Below are 24,036 nucleotides of genomic sequence, written 5' to 3'. Positions count from 1 at the left end.
AATGTCACAATGGACTACGGTCCTTAAGCTTACTACAGAAAATGGGTCAATAGAAACTAACCCAATTAAAATTCAGAGAGGTATCTTTCAAGGAGATACTCTTAGCCCATTGTGGTTTTGTCTTGCTTTAAATCCTCTTTCTAATATATTAAATTCAACAGGTGTAGGAACAACTCTCACTCATAACGAAGGAACACAGACATTAAAAATCTACTTAAATCATTTAATGTATATGGATGACATTAAGTTGTACGCAAAGAGTGAGAATGAACTTGATGAATTAGCTAAATTAACAGAACAGTTTTCTAATGATATTCAAATGGAATTTGGCATCGACAAGTGTAAAATTAATTCAGTTAAAGCAGGACAAAACTACCAACATCATTACACCCTAACAACCTTAGAGCAGATAGAACCATTAGAAGAGCATGATACATATAAATATTTAGGATATAGTCAGGCATCTCGGATAGAGTATAAAAAAACTAAATCCAAACTAAAACAACAGTTTCAGCATAGGTTGAACGCAATTTTACGGACGAATCTTTACTCCAGAAACACTATTAAAGCAATAAACACCTTTGCTATCCCTGTGCTCACTTACTCTTTCGGAATAATAAATTGGACCCAATCAGATCTTAAAGATATACAACGTAAAGTAAATACAACATTGACTAAGTTCCGTAAAAACCACCCTAGATCATGTTTGCAAAGACTCACACTACCACGAAAAGAAGGAGGTAGAGGTCTCATTGATGTTTCAAATTTACATAGTAGACAGATTACTACACTCAGACAGTATTTCTATGCTAAAGCCGAGTCGTCTATGCTCCACAAATTAATTATAAGTAATGATAAGCAGTTGACCCCGTTAAACTTAAAGGACCCGTTACAACAGAAAAGTGAGAAACTATTAGACGATAAAACTAAAATTCTAGAGTGGAGCCAGAAGTCCCTACACGGAAGACATCGCCATGACCTATGCCAAGTAAATGTCGATAAAGAGGCGTCGAACGCGTGGCTGAGTCGAGGCGATCTCTTCCCGGAGACTGAAGGCTTCATAATAGCAATTCAAGATCAGGTTATTGAAACTAGAAATTACAGGAAATACATTATAAAGAATTTAGCTAATGATAGATGCAGAAAATGTAACAGTGCGTCGGAAACGATCCAACATATAACAGGTGCATGTAAGTCAATAGCCCAGACTGATTATAAACACAGACACGACCAAGTGGCCAATATCATTCACCAAAAACTAGCCTATCAGTATAAATTTGTAGATTCAATAGTTCCTTATTACAAATATAACCCAGAGACAGTATTAGAAAACTCTAATACAAAACTTTATTATGATAGAGCTATTCTCACTGATCGGACCATTCACTTCAATAGACCAGATATTACGCTTATTAACAAAGCTAACAAAACCGGTTATCTTATAGATGTTGCAGTGCCAAATACTCACAATCTGCAGTCCACCATAGCAGATAAATTGTCCAAATATACCGAACTGAGAGAAGAGATTTCGAGAATTTGGCACCTGCAAAAAGTTACAATAGTACCAATAGTATTGTCCGCAACAGGAGTTATACCTTGCCAACTACATCAGTCCTTTACTACTTTAAATTTAAATCCGAATACATATCACCTACTGCAAAAAGCAGTTATACTAAATACTTGTAGAATAGTTCGAAAATTCCTGCAGTGTGAGTCCGACACCCCACAACACAATACTTACACAACAGCTGTGGTTTAACTATTTTTATTTTTAATTATATTCTTCTTCAGCTTAATTTAAACTGATGGTTACTTGGCCTAGGCCCGTGCCATCAGTTCTCTCCGGCAATCCGCCGAGAAATGTAAACATTTTTTCAAAATAATAATAATAATAAATCTTTATTTCGGAATCTTCACACTCCATATTTTTACACCGAAAGAAACAAAACATATTCAATTAAAAAATAAATAGAAAAAAAAAAAATATATACCTAACGTTACATAACAAACACATAAATACTTATAAAATTCAAAAAATTCAAGACGCTTTTAAATACAATTTTAAATACAATTAAGCTGCAATCTGTAACCATTTTTTGTACGTTGTGGTAGTATACAGTCTTTCAGAAAGCTCTTTGATAATACTGTTCGTACACGAACCAACCCTCGACATGAATCCAGCGATTCGTTTTCTCTGGATGGCATTAAACGTATCCAGCCTAGCTTCTGCGAACATACCCGACGCACTACAAGTTAATAATATAATATTGTTTTTAATCAATAAAATTTTGTAGTTTAGTAGTAGTAGACCTGTACCTTTTTATTGCCATCTCTTTTTTACTCTCCGTAATTAAATTTAAACAAGTTATTTTTGCATAGTTATGTTTTCAAATAAATATTATAGTAGATTGTACAAGATAGACTAAACAAGACACATATGTTCATCACAATTATTTCCATACAATTATGGTTTTAAACAATTATGTGTGGCTCCACTAATTATATCATGTCAACCGATAATCGTTTGTTCTTCAGTCTGAACAAATAGCCACATTGTACTGTCGTAACTTCAAATTATTGGATTAATTTCATTTAGCCGTAATAGTGATGTGACTAATTTGAAATAATGCAAGAGAATTTGTCAAAGAAATCGAAAATGCTTGTTTTTTTTTATTAAGTGACTTTTTCAGAATACAATGCTTATGGTTATCATATAAATTTATTGCATCACATGAATAATTTTCGTATCACCTAACTAAACATTTTTTTTTATTCACAGTTTTAAATGAAAGTAAAAATAAAACTTCACGGTACCTTTATATGCTTTTTGCTTTTAATTAAATTTACTTATTAATTAAATAATTCCTCAACTGTGTGCATAAACTTGTAGGTAGATTGTTCAATTATGTTCTCAAAAAAATTATACAAAAATGCAATTTGCTGAACAAATATATAAGTTTGCTCTACAACACACTTGATAAGATCTCATTTTTTCTTGTTTGTTTACCCACTTGATATACGTTGTTGTCCAAAGGTATGTCTAATAACTAAATTAAAAGAATTAAAACTAAACTGTTTACACAAACATCATGTTCATAAAATGTACGAGAAAGGTGAAATTTAATTGTAGTGCCTACATTTTAATGGGGCAAAATTATCGCATAAATTCAGTGCAATTGGCTTTCTTTATTATTTGATCAAGAAACCGTGTAACCGTTTTACAAAGTTCACGTTAAATTCTTTGTCTATAATTTTTTAAAGGACAAACAAAGTTTATCCACGATGTATAAAATGTGGTATTAGTAATTGTATAAATATTTATCAGATAATTAGGTCACAAGTGGTACTTTAATTTAATAACTCTATTATTACAATTATTTTTAACTGTTATCCGCAATTGCATTTAGGTAGGAACAGCCAGAGTTGCTTTGCGCAGTCGCTCCTTGTAAAACAACGATTAATGAGGGGAAATTGGATAAAATGTATTACTACGCTATTCGTGTTCTCTTAAGCATTTTGCCAGCAAAATAATTGGATTGTCGTATTGAATCATCGACCCGAAATCATCGGTCATTGTAAATAGCAGGATCGAGGCTCTGATACTTTTCTGCATTCGGTTACACTGGAAGCCAACCAAAACATGCTCGTAGATAGGAAAAAGGGTGGGATGATATTGACATAGTACAAATATATTTTTGTCACGAGGATTTGAAAAAAAAACCTGAAATGATGGTTGTTAGACTTTTGCAAACAGATACACATTTGCATTACTTATATTTATACCGTGACCACATCAAATACAGCTGCACTGAATCATAACGTCAATCAAAAGTTGCACAATCACGAAATATTTACCAGAAAATTGTGTCAAATTAGTGTAAATACACACAAATGGCGCGGTTTGTGATCCTTGTGGTTAGCTAATCGCAGCTCAAATAACTCTAGCCCCCTTACATTAGAAGGGACATCTTATTTCTACATGATGTCTTTATTAAATGAAAATGTATAACTCGAATTCAAAGGAAACAACTTAATAACGGGTGCCTGCACGCGAATTCTCAATTTATGTAATTTTTATCGAGCGTAAAAAATTTTGGTACACAAAATTATGATTGGGGACATTTTTTGTAATAACAAGGCCATTGATATAAAATTGTGAGCTATGGCTTATGTTGCTTTCAAAATGTTAAGACGTTTTTCAGCTTTTAGAGTTTACAATTTTATATTCGCCTTATGTGTATAAGCAGTAAAGAACGCACACAACCCGAAAAAAGATACCTGGATCGGATTGGATGCGGAAGGCGGAGAACCAGGTGTTGTGGTGTAACTTTGGGAGGCTCATGTCCAGCTGTGGACCTCAATATGCTGAATTTATTGATTAATGGATGTGAGAAATTAGTCATTTAGGCTTTTTAAATAGGTAGGTACTTAACTTCCAAATTACAGTTGTAAATTCCACCAAGTCCACACACACACACATATCTACACATACGCACAAAACACCAAATCTTTTAAAACAAATTTTCTTTCTTCATATTATTTTATGAGACTTACACCTGGAACAAGATCTTCACAACCAGGTTCTTACTTACTACAACCTAGAGAACATAAATGCAGACACATTTTTATAAAGATAAAAATGGGTAAGTCAACGGAAGCGGGTCAACCGTACCTACCAAATTTTCAATTAATTGTAATGTTGTCTTTAAAAAAGGGCAGCTGAACTCACATATATATTCTGCTGTCATGTAATTTCGTCGTAGGGTATTTTACACAGCAGGTAGCCACGCCAATAGCTACCCATAACCTTATTGAGACATTCTTAAGCAGGTGTGGGCACAGTTAGCTGCGGTTAGCATTTCGGGAACTCGCAATTATTGTAATTATAATTATGGTAACACTGTATTTTGTTGCCATAATTATAATGTATGATCATTGTTCTGTTCAAACATAAATTTAATAAAAATGACTTATTGATTAATTTCGTAACGTTTATAATTACAGCTTTATGGAAATTGAACCATGTATTTACGACCTTTAATTATAAAAGTTTTTATAACATTAATTCGCTTGTGTTGTCAGACAGAACCGTTGAATGTGCTACCTAATTTTGTTAGTCTACCATGGGTAAATATAAATTGTGTTGTGTACCTACATAGTTCAGCGGTGTAACAAGCGAAATAATCAATCTGAGGGATAAGTAGGTAGGTACTTAATTATTTTCAAGAAGAGTTTTTGTTTTTATCGAGATTGCCCTACTTGTGTCAGACCCTACTGGAAGCCTTATTCAAGAACTGTCGAGGCGGAAGGATTGCAAGTAAAACAATCCGTTTTTGTAATAATAAAAAGGTACTTTTCTTAACCCTATCTCATAGCAAAGAGGCCTATCAAACAAGGTTTGCACTGTACCGTACAGTCAGCGCCAAAAGTCGATGAACAGAATCAACTTTACAAAACAGCTGTTCACAACAAAATGCCATAAGTTATAGTCGCAACTAGGAAACAAAATAGAATGTACACCAGAAATTTACAAAAGTCGTTAAACACGAGTATTTCAAAAGTATCTGTGCACTAGTATTCCTAAAGTCACTGAACATCATTCTATCAAAAGTCACTAAACAGCAGAAAAAACAAAATTAGGCTAACAAAGTATATTTTTAATGTTGCCGTGACTGTGTTAATGTACCTACTTTTGACGCTTATGTTGTTGAGCTACTTTTGGGACAGTGCTTGCTGTATCTATATCAATACAATTTATAACTTTAAAAATGCTGGACCGATTTTGATACAATTTGAGTGGAGTGACATTTAAAAACATGGATATTTAGAATTTTTAATCCATTATTTTTTTGTAAAATATTAAAATAATATATTTTAAATTAAATTTATTATTTCACATATTTCATTTATTACTTTAAGTAATAATTCAAATGAAAATATTTTAGATATTGTTAACGAAACCTTCTTCACAAAGTGAAACCTCCTTCAAGATCCTTAGTGAAACCTCTTTCGAACCTGGGATTTGACAAGCAGTCCGCTATAAAAGACGGAGCGCCCTTAGCTACTAATTTTGTTTTTTCTGCTGTTTAGTGACTTTTGATAGAATGATGTTCAGCGACATTAGGAATACTAGTGCACAGATACTTTTGAAATACTCGTGTTTAGCGACTTTAGTAAATTTTCTGGTGTACATTCTATTTTGTTTCCCAGTTGCGACTATAACTTATGGCATTTTATTGTGAACAGCTGTTTTGTAAAGTTGATTCTGTTCATCGACTTTTGGCGCTGACTGTACCTACCGTATAGTTTTACATTCTCTTAAACTTCCTCTAGGCTCCGAGGCCTAGAATCCATTCTCAAATTAAACTCCATTGATCGTTGTCCCAGGACTACTCAGCCAATAATTAGACATACAAATTACAATATTATCCGCATATGATTGCATGACTTAAAATGGAGACAGATACCCCAATTATAGGCCGGCGACGTTGGGACGAAAATAAAGCAATTTGGAAGCAATTCAGGGACAATCACAATTTATCACTATTATCCTTTGGCGGGTTTCTTTTGGTTTGCCCGATCTTCGTTAATAAGACTGCGGTAGGCTAATGGGAGGAAACAGTCATATTATACAATTAATCGAAATTGGTAACGACAGTTGATGAATAAAATAATCGAGTTTACAAATAAAGTTCGCCGTTCTTCAGTGGTTCCTTTTCAAGGACAATAAAATTGTGAATTTTAAAAATTTGCTTGTTAGCCGGACTTGATAAATACGTGTTTCTCCTTGGTTCTAATGGCTAACAGTCTATGTAGAATCCGGTTATATTTTTTTATTCAAGTTAAGAAATTATTATTTAGCTTTTAAATTGTATTCAATTACAAATAGTTTATCACTCCATTATTTCAGTTAATTCCGAAGCTAGTCTGGCTATCTCGATAAATATGCGGGAGTAAATTGTTATAGAAATAAATAATTATGATACCACCATACGGAAACTATTCATAGTTTTCTCCATTTTCCCTATTCTCAGATTAAGGCGTTTAGTGAAGCAGACTGATTAATACACTTTATGTGTATTTCTGCGGGTTCGAAAAAATCTAAAACCTCGTTCACAGCAACAATACTATATTCAATTCCATTCTCTTAAAAAGGCAATTAAAAAACAACAAAATATGTGACAAACACTTTAATTAAATACAAAACTAGTTGTTCTGCTTGGATTCCTTCGCATTTTGCAGGGCCTGCGTCAGATATAACTTAGCAAGGCTCTGGGAACAGAACTGGCTTATATGTTGGCTGTAAGTGTTGATCTGACCGGCGACGATCATGGGGTTGAGCCTAGGCGGAACGGGGTGGGGTTTGAAGAGTTTGTTGACGTCTTCCTCGGGTAATGGTGGCTCGTCCTTGGCAGCCCTGGCCAGGTTCTCCTGGGTACGCTTGGCGAGCCAGCGGTGCTTGTCCTGCTGTTGACGAACGACTAATTGCTGGTATCTGTTGAACTTGATAGCTTCCTGGTTGAGCTCGTCGACGCGTTCCATAAGACTACGGAGCTGACCTGTGGGAGGAAATGATTTTTTAGACGTAGACTTACACCTATTAATGTAAAGTGAATGACGCATGAGTATTTTCGATAAAAACGCCTATTATTTTGGTAGCGTCTAATACACATAATGTAGATGTAAGTTCTAATGTAAATCTGTATATATATAATAAATTAATCAAGTCTTTCAGTAAATTCTAATTTTATCGCATTGAGTCCGTCCAAAGACGTTGTTTTATATTTCTAACAAGTACAGAAATAAAAAAGTGTGAATACTTGTTTACATCTACAATAAGATCAATGAACTGCGCTAACCACAAATCAAAACAGACCGTATGACTAATCAAACACAAATACATCACTGATTGACTTTGACACATCAAACTGGTCACCTTCAGTCCTTACTTATGATGATGTAACAAACTATTAATTAAATTGACTACCGTATTTTTGGTATCCTTAATAACAATTTATAGTGCCAGCCAGGTATTTGGTATTCGTCGTACTTCGGCAGGGATAGATGTATTTTTTTAAGCTTTATAAATAGTATATATTTTTAAATTTCTACTGATAATATACTTCTTTATGTTACTTAGATAAAACAGTTGATGTCAAAGACTCGAAATAAGATGTTTAAAGAACACTCATCCTTTGAGCCAGTTATCATGCGCAGGGATCGAACCCGAAACACGCCACGAAAACTGGAAATTCGTGTGGTCATTTTTCTACTTGGCACCCATAGAACAACAATACATGTCCACACACCTTCCAATACTGATGCGGTACCCAGGTCCAAGAATTTGGATCCCTCCTCCTCGGGGATCATCTCGGAGAGCTCAGACATCATGATGTTCGTGAGCGGAGAGTTGCGGATCACGATGGGCACCTCGATGAACAGGCTCTCGTAACCGATCTTCAGGTTACGGAGAGCCTCTGGCGTGTAATCACCCTCCTTGTACATGGCGATGGCCTGGAAATTTGGATGTTGAATATTACAGGTTCACTTATGAAGAGCCTATCTTTATCTATTATTTTGGAAAACACACTAGTGCTAAAACCGCCGATGCGTGTGTGTCAAATAATTTGAAGATATCAAGTTTGTCTTGTCTATTTTTGAAGCAGTTCAGTGTCGGTGCCGTAAATAAAAAGCATATTCTGGCAGACTGTTGCAGGCCATCACGACTCATTAGACTTTCTTTCTTTTTATACAACTGTATAAATTACACGAGGGCACACAAATTTTTATTCAATTTTGTATAATTGCAGGTTGCTTATCAGCTGAAAATCTAACTTCAGATCAGATCTTCAAGCGGATACGAAAAATCTGAAGTCAGATCTTTCGTATCTGCTTGAAGATATAAAAGAAAAGCATCAAGAAACAACCACTGCATGTCAATATTACAGGATTTCATAAGATTTCTTTTTCTTTCACCTGTACTGGTGAAGCTGTACCAGATAAGTAAGACAGGCAAATCAATCTTATAAAATTGATTAAGATTTTGATACTTTATTGAACAAATGGAGTATGAGGTGTAAGTATGTATTCAATGAAACCAACCTGAGGAGTCAAACGGTAAGCCTTCAGTGTAAGGAACCCTCTGGCGGACTTCTTAGTGTCGTAGATGACGACCACACTCTCCTCAATGGAGGTCTGATAGTGGTACTGAGACTCCAGGAGTGACTGGCTCAGGAAGTTGCCCACATCAGCACTCTGGTACCTGAGGAAAAGGAAATATTTGTTTAGTATGCGATCAATTTCATTGCTCACTCTAATAAATCTAACAGGTAATCTTATATTATGAGACACAAAATTATTTGTAGTTTCGAAAATTTCTTGGGAGTCATGGCTGACTCACTATGTTCATTATTTTAAACAGTAGATGTTAACATGATGAGAGTATGAATAATTTAATGAAAGCTGGTAATTTTATCTGGTAGGAAAATATGATTTGACAGTGTTCTTGTGTTATTATTAACTTAGCTTGGATCTAACATAGAAGTTATGTTTATGAATTTTAATTAGAACATTACAGTAATAAGTTATTCTAATTGATTGGAAAATAAATTTCATAAGACCTACAATGCAACAAAAAGATGACACTAATAAACTAAATAGTGATTAAAAAGACAATTCACTTATGTCACTAAAATTAAAGATTCATGAAAATGTCTAAACTAGACAATCTTAACTCACCATCCAACGTGAAAATGATCAACGTTAACACGACGGAGTCGCCTCATCATGTCGAGCTGGTACTCCTCCTCATCCATGGCCTCGTCGTGCTTCGGGAAGGGGAAGCAGTTGGTGATCTCGAGGCGGTTCTCCACAACCAACCCAAGCAGGGCACCCTGGGCCACCTCCATATTGCTGCATGATTCCTCATGGCAATGTTTCACTATTTTCATCACCGCCTGTAAAGAGAGTTGTTATCTTTTAAATACGAAAATAATAATATTAAGATTAGATGTACCTATTAGCCGTAGCTGTAACCTATTATGTTTTTTTTTCAATTCCTGGTTTTCTAAGCAATAGGTGAATCAAATTTAATGTCTTAACAATAGTGTTTGCAATACCAACAAAGAAAATGGTTGGAGTACTTTACATTCAAAGTTAAAGATAGAATGCAGAAATTGTGACAAAAACTAGTTACAGTCATAAGATTAACAATATTATAATGTTCAAACAACTATTAAGGCAAATTAATTAGCTTAAAATAACTACTTACAGAATACTTTAATGAAACTGATACCACCATCTTACAATAGTCTGAATGTCTAATTCCTAGACAACTTACAATGCACATGCACTCTTTATTTCTTTTGCAACTTTAAATGATAACATTATCTTTTGTAAAGTACACTTGAAAGATAGTATTACTCAAACACTTTCTAATAAACAAACTATTTAAAGAATGTAGTAAATGATGCAAACACTTTTAATATCTTGTTGATAATTAAAGCAGCTATTTCAATATAGTTGACATCCGAACTTCACTAATAATATACAGTTAAGTATTTTGCTATTGATTGTACTTATTACTGTGCTTTGCATACTTTCGTACACTGATTAAACAAAGAATTTGACTAAATGCCCAGCTTAAATTATCCAAACGCACAAGTTTAACTGTTGATGTATCGGGCCAAATTAACTCAATGTCACACTAGTGAGATCATCTCTGTAATAATCTGGTGGCAGTCACTGAGGTAAATGTCCGAAAAGACTCCATGACTCATACCAGTAACTAGGAAATTTAACTTTCACACACAAACAAATGACCAAGAGGGTACATTCACCCAAAAATAGCACAAAAAAGTTAAATGGTAGCGAAAGTAAATGTCAATAGAGTCGAAATTCGCTTGTAGGTATTGCGGAAGATATTGATTATTTTGGCAGTTTTTATTGACACTTCCAGGTCATGCATAAAGTTTATGTCCATAACATAACCTATATGAAGTTGCAAATACTAATAGGATACCTTCATATATTATTATAAAATACTTCATAATCAAAATTTAGCTAGAAAAAATCAAATTAAATACTTGATAATCGACAAAATCAACCATAAACTCCAAAAACAGAGAATACATGAATACGTGTCTAAGACCAACAGATTTGAAGGCAGTTTTAACTTCCAAAGATTTAACTCTATTGCGTGATTATTGAATAGTTAGTAATAATGGTGTACGTACCAATCCATCGCACTGAACGTACGTAATTGTGGGTTCAGTTTCAGGAACGCGTCTTGCAGGCCCACCACGGTTCGCCATTTTTGTGAAAGGTTAAATTGTCTTTACGATTTTGACATGTTTTCCAATATTACCAGTTAAAATAAAAACACACAGACTATGAATATGGAAGTTGTATTGTTTCTGATTTCATTTCTTTATGGTTCCTTAGTAACTTTATTTACAGTCTGTGGTGAAAGATCAGCTGTCAAATGTCAGTTGAATTTAATTGTCAAGTCAATCAAATCTTACAAAAAAAACGTACATAGCAAACAAAGATAGAAGAATAGTGTTTTTATAGAAAATAATTATAGTCCAGTTGTAAATGTATCACATAGTAAACGGTTCGGTTCTAAAACATAATATGTGTTATAATGACATAAGAAACAGTGCATTAGTTCTTCCGCCCTGATCGATGATACTCCTACTTTCAATGAAGAAATAAAGTGAATAAATTGATCATTAAATGATGAGTCAACATAATTTCTGGAGAGGATTAACACCGTTGAATGTGGCACCTTCTCAGCAAGTTCCAGATAAAATTGTAAAACTGTGTGCACTCGGCCCAGACTTTATTGTGTTAGGCAATGACCATGGGCTTTATCACTGCGAAATAATTGACAATTGCTCGAATTTCAAAAAAGTCAGCGGGATTTTAGCAATAGACATATCATATCACAATGATATTCTGTATTTTATAGATGTCCATGGAAGACTTTTTAAGACAAATACTAGTTTTAAAAATAAAGAAGAAATTATTGTTAAGGAGGATGCCAAGTGTTGCCCTCACGGTTTTAAAAGTTCCAGTTATAAAGTGAAGTTCAGAAATGTAGTGACTAGTGATTTTGGACAGCTATTTATCAGTAGTGATGGGCAGCTTTGGGGTTCTGGGGTTATGCCCCAAATATCATTAGACACAAGTAGTGTTAAGAAAATTCCGTTTTTTGAAGGAAGGACTGTTTATAGTGCATCAGTTGGTCAAAACTTTGCAGCAGTTATAGCTAGGAAGAATGTGAGAAGGTCTGGTAACTGTGATACAGAGAGTGACAATGATGATGAAGAAGTGTTTGCATCAAACTGCTCACAATGCCAGACAATAATAGGCCTAGCATCCCCCGCATCCGTGCCATCGTTATCCGAAACCTGCCCCTTAGGTGTTCAAATTAGTAAGTCTAGTGAAGATTCAAGTAGTACTACGCCCCCACAAACAGATGTGCATATTGATGCACATAGTTTAACTGAAGATTCTAGTCCCTCGTCTGAGGAATCAAAAATTGCCAGAACAAACTCACAAAAAAACACAAACTTAGATACTGATCTTAATTTTCAAGATGCCAAGTCAGATGCTGACGACCAGACAGACAAAGAAAGTGAAACAGATGAAGCTTGTGGAGATAAAATCAATAATATATTTATAAACACTGATGCTGCTAGACAGTTCCTGAGCAGGCAGCTTTCATGGGTGTCAGCTGGTGAAGATTACTTAGTAGAATACACAGAAAAACCCACTAGAATAATAAAAGAAAATGTATCAAACCTTACAAATTTTGTTTATGAAGGTGTCAAAACGGTGGGCGACAAAGTTGCGACGTTATCGCGACATGTCAGTGGCAGCAGCGACAATAATGACGCTGTAGAGTTGCAAATGCGAAGCCACCATGAGGAGCTCAATTCTCTTATGTACAGCTGCACCTCCAACTGCAATCTTGAAGATCTACACTTCTCTACTAGCACCCTAAGCAGTGAGAAAGAATATGAAGCAGCAAGAAAAAGAGAAAACCTTAAAAATATGTCCAAACTTGGTAAGAATATTTTAGGTACAGAATTATGGACCTGGGGCGACATATCATATGGGCAGCTAGGAGTAGGAGACACCATCAAAAGGATAAAACCAATGGTGGTCATGAGTTTGTCAGGTTTTGGGCTACAGAAGGTATCTTGTGGTAAATGGCATTGTTCAGCCTTGACCTTGGATGGGCGACTTTTCATGTGGGGCTACAATCAGTTCCATCAAGTTTGTTTTGAGTCCAGAGAAGATAGGAGTGGTCCCAAACAGTTCACAGAGAACTCTGACAGTGATAGGGTCAGAGACATGATAGCTACAGATCACCACACTTTGGCATACACACACAATGAAAATATATTTTATATGGGCAAGCATACAGAAGGATTCACAGATTCTATAGTCAATCTAAATATCAAGAGAGGTAATGAAACCGATAGCCCAAAAGATACAACTGTAAAAGTAACAGATATCCCAAATTTTATAACGAAACCCCAGAACATGTGTTACCATTGGCGAATATTATCGTCAGGTAACATCAGCTATTGCTCAGTAGAAGAATCGTCCAAGTGCCCAGAATTCCAAGACCTGTCTATTGCTCAAAGATATCTAGAAGAAATGCTGTTAATATATCATAATCTAATCAAACCTTTTCTTAAGAAAAGTAAAGTAATAACTTCACATTCCAATATTTACGAAACAGTTTGTGATATTTTTGGTGACATAATAAACATAACTGCTCTGAATGTTCTCTCGATGTGGCAGTACGCCGAGAAACATATAAACGAATGTGATATTTCTTTGATAAAAAATTTAGAAGAGTTTATTTATTTGTACAGAAAGTATTACGTAGCTGTAAGCAATTTGATAGTTATTGGCGGCTTTGCGCAGATTAACAATGTGGTCGATGCGCCGTCTAGTGTTTATAATTTGTTTAGTGACCAACTCCCGACTAACAAGCAGAAAAACAACAAAAAGACCTTGGAAGCCATAGTAGGTCTAGCATTCGTTCAGCCCCTAACAAGATTGAGTTCTTATAAATGCATAGCTCAATCATTATTGAGGTATAAGACAAAAAGAAAAAAGGTTGACGGAAAGTCAAATATAGATGAAAGGCTAAATAAAGTTATTACGTCGCTTGATTCATTGATGGATGAACAGGAAAAGAAACGGAAGGAAGCTGACGTCACAAAGTTATTTTGGGAAACGGTAGGCAAGAGTCTGGAGCAGTATCGAACGCCTGAACGGCGACTAGTCAGAGAGTCCAAGTCGCGTCAGCTAAACTTGGTGAATCCTGGTCGCTTCTCATCTCATTGGTTCGTTCTATTCAACGACCTATTCGTCCATGTAAACGGTAGCACTCCTAACGTCCATCCTTTAGAAACGTTATGGGTGGAGCCGATCCCAAATACAGATTCGCTCCAAAATGTAATTCAACTTACTACACCAGAAGAAATTATCTCAGTATCAACGGCTACTGAACAGGAGAAAACAGAATGGATCCATTCATTAAACACGTCGATAAGACTTGTGCTAAATAAGGACAACTTCAAACCGCCGGCGATAAGGACCGCCAGTCACACGTTTTCAAGTAAAAATATTTTTTACAAAGATGCGAAATATACAGGGCGGTGGTTGGATGGTAAAATTCATGGAAGTGGTAAAGTAGAGTGGCCTGACGGAAAACTGTATGTTGGGCAATTCCAAATGAATTCGTTATGTGGACATGGCAAAATGGAGATTCCCAATGTAGGTAAGAATTCTCCCAAACTAAAAGCTAAACACTTCAAATGTCTTTATACTTTAATTGTAACTCGAACAATAATCGAGCCTTTTTTATCGATTTCTAAACTAATGAGGAAGCTACGATTCTCTGCATGAGACACACGCAGTAAAAGCTTTCTAATTACGCATTGTGCAGACGTCTATTTGCCGACCCCATACTTGATTAACAATAGGCCCTCACTTTTTCCTCTCAATAATAACCGCACGCATTCAACAAATGATTCTGTTCGTCGTTAATAAATTGAATATCGATGAAACCTTGTATTGAAATATATTTTTCATTGAGCCAATTTATGTAGGTATATTAGTCATCATTGTGCTAAGTAATATTTACGCTCGAGTAAATATTGATACAAAAAGTTTGCGTATATAATTTGTAATGATTTGTATGTTACTCATTCTTCGTTTGCGGTTTTAGAAGAATAGCGTAAATGACTGCTAATGTTAAATTAAATAACGTTGGATATAGGTACCATTAACTAAACAACTAAAGGATTTAATACCAAATTAAAGTTATGAAATGGAAATTCTAGTCAATATCAAGTCTATATCAAGTTTTAACTTAAAACCGTTACTAATGTTTTTCGTCAATATGTTTGATTGGCATTAAAAATCCACGCTTGTTTATCGATACAAGACTTATTTTAACAATAAATACTAAACGATCTGTTTGTTCATAAATTAACTCATGACAGCATGTTGAATTATTACTTCGGTAAACATGATTGTGGCAGTATACATATTGTTCCAATGCTTTTATAAATTTAAATGTCACAGCTTTGCAAGAATTTCTGATATTCATTTTTGTAAACATTTGTCTTCGTGTTAAACACCTACTTATTTTTAAACACTGTTGCTTATAACCTAAATAATAAATTCGCAACGCGGGTATCGTGTCAAGGCACGTTACTAAATATTGAACAACCTTCACTGGAATTTAGCATGTTTCATTTATGATTCCATTTAGGTATATGCTGGTCAAATATACATGTTTTGAAATTAGGTAATATCAGGGTGTTTATTTTTTGAACGACTCGCAAGGGCTTTCACATTCATTCAAACAAAAATGAAAACAAATTCAGTGTTACGAACATATAGCATGTCCGAATATACAAAGACCGAAAATTTTATTTAATAAGCATTATTTGTATAAGTATTTTTCAAGAATATACTTGTGATTATACAGTTTACATTTCCGGATTACCCATATAGATAATGCGGTGATCCCCCTGCACAAAAGTCCCTTTTTGACGCTAATACAAATGTAATTCTTACAGAGTGCTACTTAGAATATCCTTAGAAAATTTATCATTAACAAATTCCGCTACCTTCTATAACTAAAAAGACCAAAACGTCCGAAAATTAAATGTTCAAATGCCAAGGTCAAGTTTAAACAATACGTTTTAAATCCTTTCGTGATAATAAAATTAAATTTCAGGTATTTACGAAGGTCAATGGAAGGACAATCTCCAAAACGGTTACGGTATCATGAAATACACCACAGGAGACATTTATGAGGGTTATTTCAAGGACGGTAGTCCACACGGACATGGGATCAAAAAGCAGGGGGATTTCACATCATCGTCCGCCACAATATACACAGGGGAGTGGGTCAATGGCGTGAGGCAAGGTTACGGGGTCATGGACGATATAGGAAAAGGGGAGAAGTATTTGGGAAATTGGAGCGATAATAAGAAGCATGGATGTGGCCTCATTGTGACCTTGGACGGGATTTATTACGAAGGACTGTTCATGCAGGATATTTTGACGGTTAGTATAAAGACAGCTCTTTAATGTTTATTTTTCTTGGAATCTGGATTATGAAATCGCAGCGGTGTTTAATTGCGATAACATCCGAAATATATCGCTTATCAGGCATTATGATTCACTTTGTCTGTTGAGAATAACGTAAGTGGGTTATTGTTACGGTTTTTTTTTATCTAAGAGGAGAAAATTTTACAGAAAGCTATATTATTCCGTTATGACTTTACTTCACTATTACGGCCTAAGCTACAATGGGTTTAGCTTCCAATCCATGCAGATGATCGCCATGTGTTTAATGCAGGACAGCCTGTTTAACTATACAAGGCAATCTCTGGAGACGAAAATGAATATAAATACTTCTTTCTTTTCCTCTGAGATTCTACTGCCTATTTAACAGAACCCTTGAGATTGATAAGTATTTGCTGTTATTTCTTTATACCTCGGCATCCTTACTTTTACAGGGTCACGGTGTAATGGTATTTGAAGATGGGACTCACTACGAAGGGGAGTTTCGATCAGCTGGTGTGTTCTCAGGGAAAGGAATACTAACATTTTCCAGTGGAGACAAAATTGAAGGGTCGCTCAGCGGAGCCTGGACTGAAGGCGTCAAAATATCGAATGCGACTATGCACTTAAATGTGTCCAATCCCGTGCCCCCAACCAATTCTAAACCTAAGTGAGTTGAATTTAGAGTTTCTTTATGGTTCATCTTAAATAAGAAATGGTTTCTTTATCCATCAATTGATCAAGCGGGAAATATTTTATCGGATCATTATGATAAGAATCTGTAAGTCAGTCATGAAATCATTAAAAAGTGGTTACTTACATGATTTTCTAAATTTACATGATTCATCAACCTAATCTTAATTATCACATGACATTATTTGCCTATTAATGTTGTAACAAACTCGTTGTTCTATTGATAACAGCCCAAAGAACAATTAAAATAAAAAGTAGGTAATATCAAAATAACAGCTCTTTTTCCAGGCGTTAGTAACTTACGAAAAACATTTCAAAGATATTTTTATCGTCTATATAATCTACGACGACGAGTTTTTCTGGATAATATGACAAAAAAATCTTCCATTTCAGCTCATTCGGAAAACTAAGTGTAGCCCCAAACCAGAAATGGAACGCCCTCTTCCGTCAATGCTTCCTCCATTGTCTAGGAGTATCAGAGTCCCTACTCACTCCAACTGGCAACCACCTTGCCAATGGCTCCTCAAATACGATAGACAACGTCAAAATCTGGCAGAATGTGGCTGTGGCACTCTCCTGCTCGCATAAGGAGAGGAATAAGATGTCAAAGAAAAAAGGCAATGACATGGAGAGGTCCGTCGACTGTTTAGAAGTTATACCAGAGTTTGGACAGAAGACCTTAGATTTGGAGAATTATATGGAGCTGAAGCAGTACTTGTACAATGTAAGAGATTTTACTCTGTTTTAGTCTTTTAAGTCTGTTTATATCTACATATCGCATCAAGAGCAATAGTATTTTCTGGACCATTATATTTTTGTGTGTTGCCTTGTCACTTGTTTCTGTTTGTGTCATCAGCAGCGCTGACAGTAGTGATGGTTATTATGATTGTGTTGCTTTTCACGATTAATCTTCTCCTTTCTGAATTCAACACTGGATGCCAAGAATAATACTGAAAAATGATTAAGAAGCTCAGTCTCTCCAAGTCTATTTAATGGTCACGTTCAACCCAGTCATAAAATAATGTTTTCTCAAGCAGGCCTGCGAATCCACACACCACCCTCTCGGCCTCCTAGTATTAGGGGTAACCAACGCCTTCAACACCACATACGGCGGCGTCAGGGTCCACCCGCTACTCCTCAGCCATGCCGTCAAGGAGTTGAAGAGTATTACAAGTCGGCTGTACCAGGTGGTAAGGTTGCTGTTCCCCGCGTTACCGCCAGAGGGCGCTGATGCTGTACTCTCATATAAGGTGAAGGAAGAAGGTGATGATGAAGAAACGAATCCCATTGATGGGTAAGTTGTTTATTTATTTGTTATGCTAAATATTGGAGTAAAAGTATACGGGCATCATTTAGTCGGTCAGTCCTGTCTGTCTTAAGAAAAAAATATTTCGTCATTTGCAAGAAGATGCTATAAGCTTATCGGTAGTATCCTAGTTGATGTTTCTTTTTCATTCTAAGTATTAGATCTTACAGATAGTATACTCTCTCGTTATTTATTGCGATTCAATAACACAATTTGAAATAATCCAGAAACTAAAAACTCATATCAATAAAAAAATATTATTTGTCCAGTTAACATGTACCACTACAGCATGATTTAAAGACATAACAAAATATAGCATTTCTTAACCTCACCATCAAATCCGTTAATTTTCAGAGAGGTGGTATCAGCGGCGTCTCTCCTACAGCCTACCTTACTACCCCGGGTACATCCCGCACTCTTCGTACTATACGCGTTACACAACAAGAGAGAAGACGACCTCTACTGGCGACGGTTGCTCAAGTGGAACAGGCAGCCAGACCTTACGCTCATGGCCTTCTTGGGCATCGATCCGTGAGTATACTGTAGACGTTACTTTGGTAGTTTACACATAGTCTGTGTCTGTGTCTGTTAGGTTATATAGCCTTTTTTTTTTGGTAAGGTAGGGGAATCCTTATGAACGCCCGTACCCTGGGGGAGGGAATTGGTAGTGTCAGACTCTTTCTGACTACATTGAATATATGTGGGATGATTTACAATATTAGTATAAATTTGTGACCTTTTTACAGTTGTACATTGTCGATCATTCACCAATCAAATATGTACACCAAGTCCTATACACATTAATGTCGTATTTAAACCATTGTGACAATATCATTATAACTAAACTATCGACATTATTGTTTCAGAAAATTCTGGGTGGGCTACACACATCCCAACAACCAGCTATCCCCAACATCACCGATAAAGGAACAGCTTTTCCAAGAAGCAGTGGAGACGTTACAACAGTTGAAGACCACCTTCTCCCCTATAGAGAAGCTCCTGGTCATCAGGAGCACCTTCCAGAAGATGACTATTGCTGTGCAGCAAGAGTTGGGTAAGTGGAGCGAAATCTTTTGACTTCGATTTTTTCGGGTCTTATTTAAGTGTAATTTATTTTTCTTGTGAATGTTGAAAGACAGGGTATTTGTATTTTAAATAGCGACATTGTCCATATTAGCCAGTTTGACAGAGACAAGTTCAGTTTCTTCATAGGAGTGTTGCTTTGCCAGATAAAGCATTTTTTTCCGCAACGGTGTCTACCGATCTTTCTCGAAGAATCCTCTTTTTTTTGGTAAGGCGGGGAATGCTCATGGACACCACTCACTCGGGGGAGGAAATGGGTAGTGTCAGACTCTTACTGACTAAACCTGAACCGCCATGCTACGTCTACCACGTTTTTGTGTCGGTGTATGGCGATGCGTTGCAACCCTCCAATCCTCCTGCCATTTTTGGAACAGTATTATTGTTAAACATATAATATCAGTCTTATAATATCCTCCCACCCACCAGCAGTACTGACCATGATACTTAGACATGAGGGATCAAGACAGAGTTTTAACAACATTTCGCTCTATTTAACCTCAGGTCAGAACTACCTGTGGAGTATGGACGAGTTGTTCCCGGTGTTCCACTTCGTGGTGGTGAGGGCGCGCATCCTGCAGCTGGGCTCCGAGATACACTTCATAGAGGACTTCCTCGAGCCCGCCATGCAACACGGGGAACTTGGACTCATGTTTACCACGCTCAAGGTAATGGCAACTCTATGTAGGGTGTGATAAAGTTGAATGTGCATTAGTCTTGAAAGCGATTGTATATTTTAATCGTAACCACGGGTTTAAGGGGATCGTTTTCATCCTAACAATGGTTTGGGTAAAGTCAGCTCTATGTACTAATATAAAGCGGCCAATATAAAACTTGCCATGAAGCATACAAATGAACTCAAATTCTAAAACAAAAACGCTCAAAGTAATTTCAACTGTATGCATTGTAGCGGTAAAGCTAAAGTTTATTCGTCGATTCGAGAAGTTCACGTTTAAGTTGATTTGTACCTTATATTATTTGGACATAGTTAAAAGTCCTTTATATAGTTTTAGTGCTAACTTGCACTCCGACATAACCACAGGATTGAATGGATACCAAAGTCAAGCTAAAATAGGTTTTATGATGAGTCAGTTAGAAATGCGTTTTCCATGTATAATGTAGTTATTACTAAAACATACCTATAAGATACATTTTCAATATTTCTTTTTTTCCAGGCGTGTTACTTCCAAATACTTCAAGAGAAGATGTCGATCAACTAGCTTGTTATAATAACGATTGATCTCGCAATATGTATGGTGCGTATTTAGTTGTAGCTTCCGCAATAATTTGCTGTGTAAGTTCTCGCTAGGTGTTCCGTTAGCTAGTAGGTTGTGAGGACGTATACAAGATTGTGGAAAGCCTCAAAGATACAGATGTGAAGTTAATGGAAAAGCAACCTTACTACCTTGTAATAAGACTATTTTGTTCGCTGTCATGTTTGTCTGGAACCTTTTTCCCCTAGAGAGTTTTGAGGCTTAGTTTTGCTAGCTCAACTAAAGAGTTCTCAAAGATACTTTCTTATCAAAAGCAACCTCTTGAGAGAGAGGTTGCTTTTGTCATAGGCTCTAACCTTTTCATAGGCTTCATCTCAACACAAAGTTTTGCCTTATTTAATTTCTTCTGTGACCTTCAAACCTTTACTGGGTAAATGTATCTCAAATTGCTTGTAAAAATGTACAAACATGAACCTAAATCGGCTAAATCAATTGATAGACTACTATCTTTTCATCATTGGTTCACTGCAAATAAAATGCAAATCTTGTATACGTACTTGAACATAATAATTGTTATAAAATCTTATTGTTATATAATTGTAATGTCTTTGTAGACAGTGGTTAGATTTGAAAGTAATTTGTACGGTATCTAAATGGGAGTGGAAGACGTCATTTTTTTACTGTCCAACAGATATCTAACTAAAAGAAATTTAGACATGGATTCCTTTTTTTGCGGTACCGTCACAAAATATGAAACTGTTACGTGACGTCACTAGCCCCACTCTTGAACTTTGTTTTCCTTCCTCTGCTTAATTGTTACTATATATAAACCGAATAGATATCGCATGTGAAACATTTTGTTCGTATTCGATTTCACCAAGTGATGTCAAATGCAAGCAAAGACAATTGCAATTTCATTAGTTGGTTCAATGTCACATTAGATAAAATAGCTATGGCATATTTTCCTAACCGTTGCGTATGCCATATTGTCATTGCAAAATTCGTATATTTTTTCTGTACATTGTCTTTTATGCGAAATCTATTAGATCTAATCTATGTGTTTACATATCTAGAAAAAAATGCTGTCTTATATTTTTTTATTATCTATCTGTTGGATTATCATGGTTATCATTGGGTATTAGACTTGCTACCCATAGGACCTATTCTATCATAATCATCACAGATCATGTATGATCGATCATTTAATTTGTTTATTGAATCTATAATGATATTAATTGTATAATTGAATTATTTATAAAGACGACGCTATAAAGTCCTACTTATAAAATTATTTTAGTGTATTCCAATATCGATCTCACGGTTTTAATTAAAGACACTCTGTATTGTATATTTTTGTAAAGAAATTCTAAAAGTGTGTGTATCACGTTTTCCTAAAGAGAGAAGGCCTATTAAGTGCCCAACATATTGTTACGATATGATAATCCTTTCAGCTCTTAACCTGTAGGTTTGTATCTACCTATTTGACACCTATAACAGAAATGTATCAATACCGGAACAAGAAAACTAGAACAATTCAGTCACTACCAAATATTATTAATATTTTTGATTTATGTATTACAGCATAAGTTAAAAAATCACTCACCTCCCACCTTTTTAGAAGACTAACAATAACATTAAGTACTCCTGCGTAACAACGGGATGAAGTTCCAAACCTAAAAACTCAATTGTATTTGAATGCTAACACCCGTATGCAGGGACAACATTTAGCTAAGTGTCTGCCTGTCACCTCAGTTTCACGAAGATAGAGCCAAATGACACGGTAGGACCACACTTTGCTATGTGTCGTTCCTGAACACGACGGCATATTGGTGAAGTGGAAAGGATAGCATGTGATTCAACAGCGACCTGAGGTGTTGCGTTTGAGCCCATTAGCAATTCAAATTAATGATTTTTTGTATTAAAATTAATGTTTTTTGTTCAAAAATTTTGTTTTAATTAATTTAGTTATTTTGAGTGCCAAAATTTTTATGTGTATGGGGACTTCTTTTAAGTAGCGACGTTATGTCAAATCTAATCGATTGTATTGAACTCGTGGCCGTTGGAGGTTATTATTAAATGATGCAACGGTTTAATCACGCGTATTTATCGGGATTGCATGAGAAAGAGATGCTTTTTTATGATTCCGCAATTTGGTTTCTTTATAAGGTTTGATTGCAAAACATCTACTGAGTCGTCCCCATAGCTTTAGAATGTAAAACGTAGTGAGTGGAATGGTTTTGAGATAAATTTTAAAAGTAAATATTTTAGTAAAAAGTAGCAAAAGTTTAAAGTGATATTTAGATCTCTTTCAATTGGAAATCTTATCGACAAAACCCGTTCTCTCACTAAGTTGCCCGCCCCATTTATTTTATCATGTACATATATAATTTTAATAGAATAGCAACGGTAAGCAATAATCCAAAGGTACAACAGTACAAAGTGAATTATTATAATAGCGAACAAATTGTTATTTTTTTATTTTAAAACAATCAGATGCTTAGTGATTGTTTTTAATATGTAGCTAGAATATGGCAACACCATAAGTTGCCAATAAAATTAACGTTGTATGTCCTATATGTGTAATATTATGGAATAATACATTTCTAACGGTCATCAAAAATTAAAATCTGGGGTTTCTTACAGAAGGTAATGTTAGTGTCCGATAAGCGACGAATTTTCCGTAATATTCTAACAATGGTAGTTCTATCTATAGTCTATAATCAATTCCATTGATAAACAGAATATGAAGCGTAAACATAGCCAGGCAAGTCTTCAGCAATGCATGGCAATAGTCGCAAAGCAAATTAAACTCATCTGGTATCCAAGACCAACATCCCCTTGCGTATGAAAGCCCAAAAATAAACAACCAAAATGATCTGGTTAATGTTGAAATATGGCCATTTTTATAGATAATAGAATCATGATTAAGCCATTTCTAAATCGATTGTTACGATCAAACGATTGCTTTACGAATGCAATTGACAAGTACCATATCATTAATGTTACATACATGTTAATTACTATATTTATATCTTTGTCCTGTGAAGTGTGTTTATGAGATATTTAAAAAATATATATTTAACATTTAATAAAATTCGCAGTAAAATTATGGCTTTTATTTCGCTATTCTTCGGC

General features: G+C 35.3%; 2 protein-coding genes across 3 annotated transcripts; one reads left to right on the top strand and one right to left on the bottom strand.

Moving 5' to 3' along the window:
• Positions 1-7,175: 7,175 nt before the first annotated feature.
• LOC113501042 (eukaryotic translation initiation factor 3 subunit H) lies at positions 7,176-11,343 on the bottom strand. The gene is made up of 5 exons (XM_026882019.1): positions 11,235-11,343; positions 9,739-9,956; positions 9,103-9,262; positions 8,310-8,514; positions 7,176-7,559 (listed from the first exon to the last, which is right to left on the bottom strand). Exons 1-5 carry the CDS (start codon positions 11,310-11,312, stop codon positions 7,207-7,209), a joined length of 1,014 nt encoding a protein of 337 aa, XP_026737820.1. The 5' UTR covers positions 11,313-11,343; the 3' UTR covers positions 7,176-7,206.
• An 81-nt stretch (positions 11,344-11,424) lies between these two features.
• Positions 11,425-24,007, top strand: LOC113501041 (alsin). Of its 2 annotated transcripts, none has more exons than XM_026882018.1 (9): positions 11,425-14,806; positions 16,277-16,608; positions 17,064-17,278; positions 17,695-18,025; positions 18,339-18,595; positions 18,962-19,138; positions 19,474-19,661; positions 20,192-20,355; positions 20,863-24,007. In XM_026882018.1, the coding sequence occupies exons 1-9, from the start codon at positions 11,737-11,739 to the stop codon at positions 20,905-20,907; spliced, it is 4,779 nt and encodes a 1,592-aa protein (XP_026737819.1). In that variant the 5' UTR covers positions 11,425-11,736; the 3' UTR covers positions 20,908-24,007. The 2 variants fall into 2 exon arrangements, with proteins under 2 accessions (XP_026737819.1, XP_026737818.1); XM_026882017.1 differs by having other exon boundaries at positions 18,336-18,595.
• The last annotated feature ends 29 nt before the right edge of the window (positions 24,008-24,036 follow it).

Source organism: Trichoplusia ni, chromosome 15, assembly GCF_003590095.1.
Source record: "Trichoplusia ni isolate ovarian cell line Hi5 chromosome 15, tn1, whole genome shotgun sequence".
In the NCBI taxonomy this organism is placed as follows: domain Eukaryota; kingdom Metazoa; phylum Arthropoda; class Insecta; order Lepidoptera; family Noctuidae; genus Trichoplusia; species Trichoplusia ni.
Note: the sequence above shows the minus strand (reverse complement) of the source record. Positions and strands in the feature narration are given on the sequence as shown.